The sequence below is a fragment of the Anomaloglossus baeobatrachus genome, chromosome 3, assembly GCF_048569485.1.
Source record: "Anomaloglossus baeobatrachus isolate aAnoBae1 chromosome 3, aAnoBae1.hap1, whole genome shotgun sequence".
NCBI classification, from domain to species: domain Eukaryota; kingdom Metazoa; phylum Chordata; class Amphibia; order Anura; family Aromobatidae; genus Anomaloglossus; species Anomaloglossus baeobatrachus.
This window is the reverse complement of record NC_134355.1, coordinates 10,830,825-10,844,811: the sequence shown is the minus strand read 5'-3', so window position 1 is coordinate 10,844,811 and position 13,987 is coordinate 10,830,825. Positions and strand designations below refer to the sequence as shown.

At 41.9% G+C, this 13,987-nt stretch overlaps 1 protein-coding gene across 1 annotated transcript in view; it reads right to left on the bottom strand.

The window, feature by feature from the left end:
* Positions 1 to 13,987, bottom strand: part of DNAH8 (dynein axonemal heavy chain 8) — a 593,387-nt gene that overhangs the window by 411,511 nt on the left and 167,889 nt on the right. Inside the window, exons 14-16 of the mRNA XM_075338922.1 lie at positions 3,468 to 3,587; positions 3,095 to 3,233; positions 2,807 to 2,994 (exon numbers count right to left, since the gene is read on the bottom strand). Coding sequence (XP_075195037.1) covers positions 2,807 to 2,994; positions 3,095 to 3,233; positions 3,468 to 3,587 — 447 coding nt within the window. The remainder of the gene's footprint in view (positions 1 to 2,806; positions 2,995 to 3,094; positions 3,234 to 3,467; positions 3,588 to 13,987) is intronic.

Sequence of the window (13,987 nt, the reverse complement as noted above, 5' to 3'; positions counted from 1 at the left end):
TGCAGCCGGCGCGCAGGCACCATCGGCGCGGTTCTCAGGGGAAAGCCAGAGAACCGGCCGGAAATGTTAGAAAACTCACTCAGCACACTCTCCCACCATAATAAAATACAGGGACCTCCGGAATATAAACGTCTCAGGTACTTAGCTTGCTGAGACGCAGGGCCAGGTCCCTGGGGATGAGTGCTCCGTTCAGCAGGATCCTGAAGGGCTGCGGATGGAGACCGGTCTCCTGCAAAGCATGGAGAACCGTGCTGGCTCACACTTCAAGCCAGAGCCCAAGGGATGGTGAAGGAGCGTGGCATGTAAGGCTCCAGCCTTGTAAATCAACCTTAACAGCACCGCCGACACAGTGGGGTGAGAAGGGACATGCCGGGGGTCCAGACTTAGACCCGCTTTTCTTCAAACTCTTTCCAAAAATGAAAAATCAGATGAGAATGCATGTGTGGATGTGACCTCCTGAACACAAAGCAATGAACTGGCTAGATCTGGTTTCTCCAGGGGGTGTATAGGCTCAGAGGGAGGAGCTACACTTTTGAGTGTAGTACTTTGTGTGTCCTCCGGAGGCAGAAGCTATACACCCAATGTCTGGGTCTCCCATAGGAACGATAAAGAAAAGGCAACTTTGGTCATATCAATTAAGCCCAAAACGTGTGTTCTAAACTGCAAGTAGGTGAACGCAAAGTGGGGCCCAAGCCTAAAGGTCTAGCTGAAAACGCGTTTTTTTTGTTTGTATTTTACTTCTATGGATTAAATTCTAAAGATTACTGCAAGTTTTGGAGTGCCGGTCTTATGTTCATATACAGTGCTTTTCCAAGACAGAAATTCATTTTTAGAAAAGTATGTAAACCACACATGAGTATATCAATAAAGTTTTGTCAAAGCCAAATTCCAGGAAGTATCAAAAGCAAACCAGCTTTATTTAAAACATGACACACCAAAAAGAGACAAAAAAAATGCAGCATCAAAAATGAGATAAAAATACATGTAATAAATGCGAGTAAGCTAATTTAAATAAGATGTGCAAAAACTCACCAAAAGCTCATTGTAACAACGTAGCTTAAGCCCATGTGCACACACTGAGCAGTGAGATTTTTACCCTCCATATTTGTAGTCAAAACTAGGAGTGGAACAATTCTAGGAAAAGTATAAAAGAATCACGGGCACACTTCTGCATTTTTAGCCAGTCATGGTTTTTGTTTTAGAAATCAAGAAGAAAAACTCTCACCAAATACTCAATGTGTGCACGTGGCCTAAGGGTGTGTGCACACATTGAGTATTTACAACAAATTTTTCTGTACCAAAAATCAGTGTTCGTAGGAGAGACGCTGTGTAAAGCCACGTTCACACAGTCAGTATTTGTAGGCCAAAATCAGGACTGGAACAGTCAGAAGTATAATAGAAAGGCGCACCACTTCTGTAATGTTCAGCCACTCAGTATTGTGGGTTTTTTTTGTTTTTTTTTTTTTACAAATACTCAGTTTAGAAACTCACCAAATACTAAATGTATGAACGTCGCCTTAAATACATTTTTTTTGTGTTTTTTTAATGAGTTTTTAGGTGTGTTTTTCTCTCCATTCATTTGATGGGTGAAAAAAGCTGAAATAATTGACGCTGCAGCTTTGATAAAAAAATGCTTTGATGGTTCAAGTTAGCAAGGAAAAAATGAGCAGATGCCATCTGAGCGCGGCCCGATTTATTTCACAGACAAAAGTGCGATCCAAGTCTCAGAAGCAATTTGTGCATGCTGCAATTTTTCTCCTTGGATAGTCATAGTCTGAAGAAAAAAAATAAAAATCGGACAAGTGCATGGCCCCATAGAATAACATGTGGCGAGTGTGATCCGTCAAAATGATGGATAGCACTCATCCAATTTTTAGGCTATGTGTTTATGCTGCTTTTTGTGTGCTTCTTTTCTGCACACAAAAACACGTTTTGGCAAGAAAAAGCAGCTGAAAAATGTGTTGTTTTTTTTTTTATTGTGTTTGTTTCATGTTTTTTTTTTTATTTTTAGTCATGGCAATCTCGGGGGTTTAGGCGATGTACCCCTGAAATCACCGCATCACTGGCTGATATTACAGCTGGGAGCCAGCTCTCAGTGTTCAGAGCAGTGTCCGCGCCGCTCCTGGCAGTTTAACCTCATGTGTGCTGCGATCAGTATGATCACCACATTCAGAAAGCAGGGAGGGGAATCGTTTACATCTCTCTGGCATGCAATCTCAGGGACCCGATCGCTGCCATCGTAACCCTGGGTCGCCACCATGATGACGCCGGGTTACTGAGCTACGTATGGCATGCCTCACAGACCATGTTGTATGCATGTTGTGTGAGGCAAAGTGCTGCGCTATAATCCACTGTAGTGATAGAACATTGCAGGGGAATAAAGAAACGCAGGATGAAAAAAAAAGGCAGAACTTGGATGATTTCCTCAGTACACAATATTGTTGGTTATAAGTGACTTAGGGACAAAATGTAGAATTGGTGGAGGAAGGTTGAACTAGATGGACCTAGGGCTTATTTCAACCTATGTAACTATTTAACTATTGACATGCTGCTTCTATTTTCAGTAACAAAATCTGCAAGGAAAAAAAAAGCAGCGTGTGCACAGCAAGGCAGGATTCTCAGACTTTGCTGGGATGCTTTTTCCTTGCTTTTATTGATTAAAATAAGCAAGGAAAATGTATAAAAAAAATGTAAAAAAAACCAAATACCACGTGAGCACATAGCCTTACGGTTGTCTGCACCAGCTCTTAGGCAAATCGTTTGCCTGCAGGCGAGTACAAGCAATTCTACATGTAAATGCTCTTACTTCCAGCTGGAGACGATTTGAGTTCAGTTCTGCTTCTATTTTCAGAAATACTTCAGCTTCTTCTGGAACATCTAAACACATCTTTTTCATGCACTTTATTTCTTGGAAAATCTCTAGAAACTTAGGATCAAAATTAACAAACAACTGTTTTGTTTCGGGATGGCGAACCAATAATGTTGCCTGCAGTGCTGGAAAAATAAAAAGAGATTAGATATGTTTGCAATAAAATGGAAAACCCAAAGCCTGCTGCCTACAAGACGCAAGGACGCCTGTAATAAGCTCACTTACCAACTTGCAGGTCGCTGAAGACTTCCTCAAACCAGGCTCTGTGATGCAAGACCTCAAACTCCACCAGTACATAACCGATGTTATTATACAGCTGCACCGCGGCGTCACCCTCCGGGCTCGACAAGATGTCAGAATTATTCTTGAAAAAGAGGAAAATATTTGAATAAAAAAATAAAACCGTCACTGGTAACAGTTTTGGCGCTACAACGTCTCGCTTAACTTTCAATACAAGTTTACAATTGTAAATAATTTTGGATAATTATTTGAGAGGCCAGCAGAGGTGCAGACAAAAGCCTGTCCACCAGCACTGGAGCCCTATAATGGCTCCATATTCAGCTGACAATGTAATGAAATACAGAATGTGAGATCCTACCTGCAGATAGGCGATGGGCTCATTTATCTTGTGTAACAGCTGTCTTGACCATCGGATCCGTCCGGCCACAGGCGGCATGCTCCTGGCAGTCGGGGGATCCTTCTTGTAATGTTCATAGTGCTGAGGAAAGTAACACTGAGCTGATTTCATTGTAAGGGTATGTGCGCACGTTGCTTTTTACCTGCTTTTTTGCTGCTTTTTCTTCTGCGCTGTTTAATGCCAAAATGGATGTGTTCTTCTATTCAAGCAAAGTCTATGGGAATTTGGGTTTCTTGTTCACACTATGTTGTTCAAAATGCTGCCTTTTTGTGGCAGAACTTTGGTCAAAAACTCAGCTTTGCAGTGCAAAACCCAAATGGCAAAAACAATTGACATGTTGCTTCTTTGAAAAGCTGAGTTTTTGACCAAAGTTCTGCCACAAAAAGGCAGCATTTTGAACAACATAGTGTGAACAAGAAACCCAAATCCCCATAGACTTTGCTTGAATAGAAGAACACATCCATTTTGGCATTAAACAGCGCAGAAGAAAAAGCAGCAAAAAAGCAGGTAAAAAGCAACGTGCGCACATACCCTCAGGATACAGCTCCTGATTCATTATCTGATTATTTATTTTTTTAAGCGACTTTTCTTTTTTCTCTTCTTGTATTTTGAGCTGTTTTTTGCACCAAACTCTTCGAAATGCCACGCATGGGCTGACAGATTTTAGACAGACTCAAAAAAATTATCTATTACACTTTTTGCACAGTTTCAAAGCAAAAAGTTGCATGATTCTGACACTTTGCACAGTAACCTGGTGAAGTTCGGATTGACAGGGTCAGCTGAACTTAAGTTCAGTTTGGGACCCGAACTTGACCTGAACCCCAATGGAAGTCACAAATTGGGCAGTTCAGGTCTCCGCCTACATGAAGCCAGCCATAAACAGATCCCTTCCGGGGGAGGGCGGGGTTTCTCCATTTTTTTGGTTGGAGGGAAGGTTGCAGGGGAGGTGCACACTACATCCAATCACGCTATTGTAACCCCTAGTGGGAGCCGTTCAAACACTGCAAGCGGCTCAACTAGGCCGAGCATCGAGCGTACCCAAGCACAGCGTAAAGCACCCAAACTCTGTTTTTTTTAATAAAAGCCAGAACACCGGACCTCGGGTTTGCTCATCTCTATTAAAGAAGCCTCCCATTAATATTTTTATTTTCATTAAATGTGTGTATATATGTATGGGGCGTAATGTGAGTGTATTGATATCACTTACCGCCGCTCTCTCCGGTGTCCGGCGCCGTTCTGTTCCTCTTCTCAGTGAAGTCGCCTCCTCTGCAGACTCTTGGGTCACACTGCTCTCTGTGACCCGGAAATGGCTTTTACAATGTAAATCTATGAATGTCAGAATGAGGCTCTGTTGAGGAGGACCTTTTTATCAAATACTTAATTAACCTCTTGACAAGGGATTGTGGGAAATATGTCGATTTGCCTTACATAATTCTGGTTTCAGATCATACACATGACACAGATATAAAGATGGCCGCCATTTCCTGTTATCCACACCTTGCTTGGAATGCAAGGAATGTCCAGATGAAAGAAGACCACCATATAAGGGAAGACCCCTGGTCAAGCTAGAAGACCAACCCACAGATCAGATGACATCATAGACCAAACCATCAGCATGGATCCACTAAATGACGTCCCTCCCATCGTCATGGTTTCATCCACTGGTCAGACCTGCCCATCAACAGCAACACGGATCTCCCCATTCGCTAGCCCATGAACTGTCCCACTAAATGTGCATATCTAAACTTGTGTACGCCCCTAGCCTATATCAAGAGGACGCATGAGTCTCCTCAGTCTGTTTGGTGCCATCTTTACTGTGACCAAGAAGAGACTTCATATCCGACTGTCTGGTGTGAATTCTTTTATGCATGCACTTGGTATATACCAATTCGGCCAGGCAGTAGGCAACTAGTGATCTCTGGTTAAGAGTTCACCTTAACATTATTGGCGCCTAACGTGGGGCCAATAGATGGAGACACCTGAAATCCTGATGAACCGGCAACTGGAATGGCATGACGTGCTGGACACCCCAGGAAATTGATCACTTCCTAACGAGAGTACGGTAGGTCTGCTGATTTTTCATAATCTGTAGTCTTCCCGTGGTCTCGGTGGGGTGTGTGGCACTGATTGCCTGACTGTGTCCGGTTTGTTGGGGTATCTGTTGACGGGCAGACGGGTCTCACGGCTATTGGCCATATTAATCTCGGAAGAACCGTCACGTGTTCAGTTGCCTGCTGCCTGTTTGTCTCAAGGGGAGATTGACTTGTGGTTAAAAGAGCAAGTGGGTTTGTGAGCAGTGTGTGGAAACAAAAAGGATATTGTCTGTTTGTGGTTGCCTGTGATATGGTTTGTGGGGTTTTTTTGTAGTGCCAAGCTCAGACTGAGTGCAGAGCTTTTTGTAGTGCCAAGCTCAGACTGAGTGCAGAGCTAGATGTAAGTGCCAAGCTCAGACTGAGTGCAGAGCCAGATGTAAGTGCCAAGCTCAGACTGAGTGCAGAGCCAGATGTAAGTGCCAAGCTCAGACTGAGTGCAGAGCCAAATGTAAGTGCCAAGATCAGCTAGACTTAAGTGCAGAGCCATATGTAAGGGCCCAGCTTTGGCTAGACTGAGTGCAGAGCCTTACGTTATACATAAATCTAACCTTTAACCTTTTAAAGTGTTTTCCTGCAGTGAATTGGCTGGTATAGACACCTTGTAGCCAGGGGTGACACCATTGGTGTCTTTGTGAATTACAGAACGCAGAAATCAGACAGGGACCACATGACAGAGTAAGGAAGGATTTGGAAGTGTATGCTGCAAACCCTAGGCTTTCTTTAGTGTTTCAGTTGTGTCATCTCCCCATCTCTTTGTTTGTCTGTTATTCTTATCTTGGTATGCATAGAGAAAGATTGCTTGTTTGGTGTTGTTTATCTTGAGAGAAAGATGGAGAAATTGATGAAGTTGTGTGTAGTTGTAGTCGGAAAAAATTCGGAAACCATGTGCTATTTTTGGTTGCAGCCATTGTAGGTCAGATTTTAAAATGGTGGACAAAGCACATGGCTGAGGCATGATTGAAACAAAGACAGGAAGTGAGGGGGGGGGTGCTCTGTAAATGTTTGAACAAAGACTGGGTGGACTATTATATACTTAGGGGTACTTCACACACAGCGAGATCGCTACTGAGTCACGTTTTTTGTGACCTCATTAGCGATCTCGCTGTGTGTGACACTGAGCAGTGATCTGGCCCCTGCTGTGAGATCGCTGCTCGTTACACGCAGTGCTGGTTCGTTTTTTTATTGTTGCTCTCCCGCTGATAAGCACACATCGCTGTGTGTGACAGCGAGAGAGCAACAATCCTGAATGTGCAGGGAGCAGGAGCCGGCGTCTGACAGCCTGCGGTAAGCTGTAACCAAGGTAAACATCGGGTAACCAAGGTGGTTACCCGATATTTACCTTCGTTACCAGCCTCCGCAGCTCTCATGCTGCCAGTGCCGGCTCCTGCTCCCTGCACACGCTAAGTTAAGCGGTGTGAGCTGGTAACTAAGGTAAACATCGGGTAACCACCTTGGTTACCCGATGTTTACCTTGGTTACAGCTTACCGCAGGCTGTCAGACAGAAATAAGGGTTTTTTTTTATCTACAATTAGACTTAGATCGTGTATGTGTGTATAAATATATATGTATAAGTACAGACTATAGAAAATGGGGAGACAGAGTTTGAGCAGATGTGAGGTCAGTTTTCCCTTTTCTCTGCCACATGTCCCTACAGATTTTAAAATGGTGGACGAAGCACATGGCTGAGGCATGATTGAGACAAAGACAGAGTGAGTCGGGGGATGTGCAATGGATTGGATGGAGTACTATATACTTAGACAGAAACATGAGTGTTTTTAACTGTAGTTGGATCAGGACTATAGATATCTGAATGTGTGTATATGAGATGTATAAATGTATGTGTGGTGTTTATGTATAAAATCCATACTATAGAATATAGGGGGAAATAGTTGAGAAAGAAAAAAAAAAAAAAGTTTACCTTCCCCTCCCCCCACATGATGCTGCAATCCCAACAAAGAGAAGGAAATCACGTGCTGTGGGGCCATTTTCTATAGGCCTCAGTGGAGCTGGCAAAACTGCAGCCACTGAATAACATGAAGTGTTAGTAAATGTTTATAGCACTAAAAGATGGAACATTGAATGATTGGGGAGTTGTGGAAGACACTTAATATAGATCCAGTGTGCAGGTTGGATTGAGTCAGGACAGTCACAAGGAGGAATATCTTATTAATTAGTAAGCAATAAAATTAGAAAACAAACCTTTAAATAACGTACCTTTGCAGTAGAGGTCATGATAAAGAAGTAAATAATAAATATTTCCGTTATGGATCTGATAGATTTATCCTGAGAGTTGCATGTTTTAAAAAATAAAAATAAACAAATAAATCAATAGAAGAAGGGAAATTTGACTTGTCTCCTGCAGCTGAAGAAGCCTCTTTCCATCTGGTTTTGGGGGGAGGAGCAATCTTAAAAACTTGTGGAACAGGGTTTTTTTGTCTCCCCTTGGAATCTATTGTTTGAGCAGCCCAAGAGGAAGAAAAAAAAAAAAAAAAGAGGCTTCCTGCATTTAATTCATTGCAAATTATATTGGAAAAAGGTCATTGACAATAGTTTTATTTTACTAATTTTATCCCAAAGAAATAAAAGTCAACTGTGGACATGTTTACATTCATTGATAGCTTTTCAAGCATAGAAGTCTGTTGGATAATTTTTCTATGGCAAATCAACATTTTGTTTTCCCACATGGCCAGTTTATTTGTTCTAGATTCTTTTATCCCTTCAAGTTATATGACAGTATCACAGAGATGCTGATAATCTCCTCAATGTTTCAAATATGAACGCCTCTACATCCAATATCCAGAGGTTGTGCTACATTATAGTTAATAATAATAATAATAATAATAATAATAATAATTAATATGTATTTATTAATAATTACAATAATTTATTTTAAGGAATGTGGATGATTTATGGAATTCTGTGTTTTATATTTAATGTATTGAATAATCTGCTTTCTTTTTATAGAAAGAATGATTGCAGTGCAGATTTCTGTGGTTCAAGCAAAGGTTATAAAAGCCATTGAAAGGGTTTTCCATCATTAAGTTACAGATAAAAACAATATTTCTGGTGTTCCTGATTAGGTACAATCTATACAATGTGACTTTCATGCCTAAATGTAGAGCTCGGGGCCACACACTTTTTGAATCTAATTATGTTTTGGATAATAGATTCAAAAAGGGGGGGAAGATGATGTGGAAAGTCACACGTATTATTTAAGGTTTTAATTTGTTCATCGATTGGGTTTTTCTATTAAGTGTTCTTTATATTTTTATCTGTAAGGAGGATACAGCAGAAATACATATATCTCATGATTGCTCTGATGTAACAAGAATCGTCAGGTTTTGAACATGTCTCAGATGAGGCCATTGCTAATGCAGATTTTGAGTTTTTCCGTAGATGGATCCAGATACCAAGATGCTGGTTGATTGTGCACTGGATATGCTGAGGTTACACAACATGAGGTAATAAAAATCAAACCACTCCTCTCTCAACGGAATAGGAGAACGAGATGAAGATTTGCGATCACTGTGGTTTGTAGAGCGGAAAGGGGTAAGATAGTCAAAATGTGGATATAGGCAGCAGCCGGAGGAGATGCTCGCACAGGTGCACAACAAAGAAGCAGTGAATGGGCCTAGAGTTGAGAGTCCTTTACCAATGCAGACCAGTACCAGTACCTCGGTGGCTCCTGTCACGTCGTCCGTGACATTGGTCACTCCTTGTGTTCTTAAATCCTTACAGGAACAAGCAATTCAGCAAGGAACGGTGTGTGAGACGCAGGGAGCCAGTGACCGAGGAAGGTCTGTGGATAAAGGGCGGTAAGCTTTCTCTGCCATGAGCGTTCTACTCAATAATGGCCCAGGTAACCCATGTGACAAAGGTGTTGGGATAGACAAGATATGGGCGGCACCACTGCTTCAGTACCCAGGTGGCCAGACACATCCAGTCTTGTAAGACGTGTGCCTATTAAGGTAGAAAAAACTGTAAAGACCTCGTAGAAACACCCCCTCATCCGCTCTATTGCTCCGGTGATTGCAGATTAGTCATATACAGCTACCATGAGTAGGTTTATATGAGTTTTGTGCATGTTGAGTGAATTTCTTTTCAGGCCTACTCTGAAACATATCCAGTGTGGAAAACGTTACTGCTGAAAAACACATGGTGCTGGTGCTATGTAAAAATGGAGTTCCTAAAAAGCGGTAAAAGAACATATTCTATAGCAGAGGTCACTATAGAGATCAGTACCTGATGAACCCATCTGCCATTGTGAAGAAGGGAGAAACGCGTTGGGCTTCTTTCAAGCTAAATGTCTGACAAATATGCGTTTATTTTATTAGCCTGAGTGTGAATTGGACAGTGGAGAGTCTGTGATTGGACGAGATCTCCTCATGACTTTACCTGGCCTTATTATTATTATATTGATACAGTGGGTACATGTTATACATGTGAGATATTTAATTTATTTTAGGGTTTGGTCCTTCAAATTTGCTGTATCATATTGATTTAAGCTACCAAACAGCTATGTAAAATACAGAGTGTGAATATTTAATCTTTGGGAATGAATTGGATATATATAATTGCATATTGACGCCTCTTTATCCCCGGTATCTCACGGTTTCTATATTCCCTCACTGACATTAGCAGCACGTATTAGCATTAGCAGTGTAGGGAAAGGAAGGGTGAGCCGTCGGTGAGCGGGGGCGCCAATTCGCCTTATAGGGTGCCGACCTCCGCTGCGAGGTAGGGAGAGTTTAGGGCTATTGCCCCAATCCCTGCCCCCTCCTTTATTGGAATATTTAATTGTGTCTATAGTCACATGGGTGTATGTTGTTTAAAATTTTAATGATTATAACATAAAAATGTAACGATCCCCAAGATAATTGTGGACGCTGGCAAATCATGTAACAAATTTTCCTTTTTCTTAATAATTAGATCTTTATATAAGATATTTTTGGTTTAGCACCTACAATGTGATTATATTTCTTAGATACTTTAGATACAGTGTGATATCCTGACCAGTGATGTATGAGCTTTATACAACTGCCTGTATAGTGTGTTAAACATGTGTATCCTCCAATTCCAGATCCTAAATCAGTGTCAGGAGCACGTGGTCTCCAGCCAGGAGACTGGGTGATCCTAAAAAGACAAGTCAGAAAGAGCCATGAGTCAGAATCAGATGGGCTGATCCAGCTTTTCCCAACCACAGCGACTTCCATGAAGCTTGAGGGAAAACCCATCTGGAGACAGCAGCCGCTGTAAAGAGTCCATCGTACCAGCAGAATGGGGGTCACAACACACATAGTGCTGGACTATCTCACATAGAACCTTATGGAGAATTTCTAGATTGGGGATGATACATGGGAAATAACCATAAGGGAACAATGGGTACAGGAACATTACACAAATAAGGGCTCATGGTGGAAAAAAACATTATCTGACCTGAACCAGCTCATTAGTTTAAGGATGTAAGTGACTTTTTAAGGATAACATACACTTGCAGGTAACTGGTATTGTCTTATTTGTTGGTATTTGAAGCCGTAAAAGTGCTACTCTGTGTTACTGAAGGTAATCGGATCCATGCATAAGGGAAATCTTGTTAAAGGCCTCCTGGTGGTAGATTGTGGACCCGAGACAAGAAGAGATCCATTAGTGTTGTGATACAATTAGGTGTATTCAGGTAGAAAAGTCTCGAAGACGCGGACAGCACTCGGATATTGACTGAGAATCAGTCTTTCAGAAACAGTAATGCTAAAAGCTGCAGCATAACAGTAAGAAGCTTATTCTTACAATTGCCTTACTCTTTCTAATCGATTAATCTAAAAATCTGAGTAAGCTCTTCAGCATTAAATAGTCTGTTCTAAGGACTGGGACATTACCTGTGCCTCTGTGAACTGTGTGTGCGGGATGTGATCAACTCTGATCAGCAGTCTGTACCAGTGGGGGCAAAGGCTTAGCATTGCTTGTATAGCGGATAGAAAAATGAAAAAAGGTTGCAGTTAAAGCATTAGAGCTGATTTGTTAGAGGACCACGGTAGGGTCAGAAGGTTAATAAAGTATTTAGGGGGGACTGTTGAGGAGGACCTTTTTATCAAATACTTAATTAACCTCTTGACAAGGGATTGTGGGAAATATGTCGATTTGCCTTACATAATTCAGGTTTCAGATCATACACATGACACAGATATAAAGTTGGCCGCCATTTTCTGTTATCCACACCTTGCTTGGAATGCAAGGAATGTCCAGATGAAAGAAGACCACCATATAAGGGAAGACCCCTGGTCAAGCTAGAAGACCAACCCACAGATCAGATGACATCATAGACTAAACCATCAGCATGGATTCACTAAATGACGTCCCTCCCATCGTCATGGTTTCATCCACTGGTCAGACCTGCCCATCAACAGCAACACGGAACTCCCCATTCGCTAGCCCATGAACTGTCCCACTAAATGTGCATATCTGAACTTGTGTACGCCCCTAGCCTATATCAAGAGGACGCATGAGTCTCCTCAGTCTGTTTGGTGCCATCTTTACTGTGACCAAGAAGAGACTTCATATCCGACTGTGTCTGGTGTGAATTCTTTTATGCATGCACTTGGTATATACCAATTCAGCCAGGCAGTAGGCAACTAGTGATCTCTGGTTAAGAGTTCACCTTAACAGCTCCATAGACTCATATTGTAAATGAGACTTGGAGGTCACACGCAGAGCACAGAGGAGCCGGAGAAAGTCTGCAGAAAGTCTGCAGAGCGGTGATGTCACTGAAAAGAGGAAAAGAACGGCGCTGGATCCCAGAGAGCGCGGCTTTGGCTGGAGATGTTAATACACTCATTCCATGCACCATACACATTATACATATTCAATTAAAATATAATTAATGGAAGGCTTCCTTCAACTATGCAAAGGTGAAATTATACATATTCTGTACTACAGGAGAATACTGGACTACAAATCCACTAATATTTTGAGACATTTGGAAAGTTGCAAATGATGGAGATATATGACCCGATTTATCATTTGTGTTCTTTAAAATAGTTCATGTGGTTTCTGAATCTTATAGAAAATAAAAAAAAAATAATAATAATCTTTATTTTTGTCTTGAAAGCTAAAAAAGGTTTGTTTCACTAAAATGTTGCAAAATATCATGTGTACATAAAATCGCTGCGGGGGGGGGGGGGGGGGGGGGGGAGTGAACTGGAACACTTTTACACAAAAATGTAGCAACTTTTGAAAAAGACGCAATTGATGAATCATCTGCAAACATCTAGAAAGCAAAGACCTACAATGGTGAACATCAATAAGAAACACAAAGACTCATAAAATAGACTTAGAAGAAAGGAGGTGAAAAATAAGAATTTGGTGCAAATCAAACAGACTAAAACAAAAAAATTGCTAAAAACAGCTGCAAAAATACAATAATGATTCAGGTCCACAGAATGTAAGTCAGCAAGTGAATTTTAGAGAAGACAAAACTCCCAAAAATAAATTGTGACTCTCCGCATATAAATTCTTAATCCCAGTCAAAACCGCACAAAGCAAGAACTTGTTTTAAAGTCTTTGATCCCTGTCACTAGGCTCACAACCCGGCTCACGAGCAGCATGAACCAGAGCCGGGCGGCAGGACTATTGCCACTTATATGTTTCTCTGAAAATCTCTGGTTTGTCAGAGAAAACCTAGTTTACCGATCCAGCCAGGGACTATAGGGAGAAACCTGACTAGTCCGGCACCACCTCCTGATGGCTCCTTCTCACCTGCTCTAGTTGATTGACAGGTACGTCCCTATGTGCACTCATGGGACAAACCTTTCAATCCCTGGAGACATGCGATGGAAAGCCAGCCAGAGACCGCATCAGACTAATCAGGTCTCTTCTTTCCTATGGAAAGGCTTTAAATCTATGTCTTTTCATAAGCGTTGCAGCATTTCAGATATCGATATCCAGGCTGCCGTCTCACAGTCAGTGTCTGATTCCAGCGTCCCGTGGCTCGCCAGCTTGATTCCAGTGACAAGCACTCTTTAAATATACAAATCTGAAAGGAGCTCCTGAAGGAAAAATGGTCACTATGGGGAAATGGTCAAATATACAAGGAAAAAAAACAGGCGAGAAACTATAGCCATAGCTGTACTAGTCCTAGGGAAGAAGAACAAATTTGTGCACGTCACCACTAACCGGTTTCCGAGCATGCACAGCACTGCAGAAGGGGCAGTGATGGGAGGGGGTGAGGGTGTCAGAGGAGAAAATAATACAGGAGGGGTCGGTGGTGATGAGCAAGGGTGGTAGTGTCAGAGCAGGTGGCACTACAGGAGGGTGATGAGCAGGGGTACTAGTGTCAGAATAAAAGCACTACTGGAGGCCCCTGTGGTAAAGAGTGGGGGTGGTGGTATAGTATG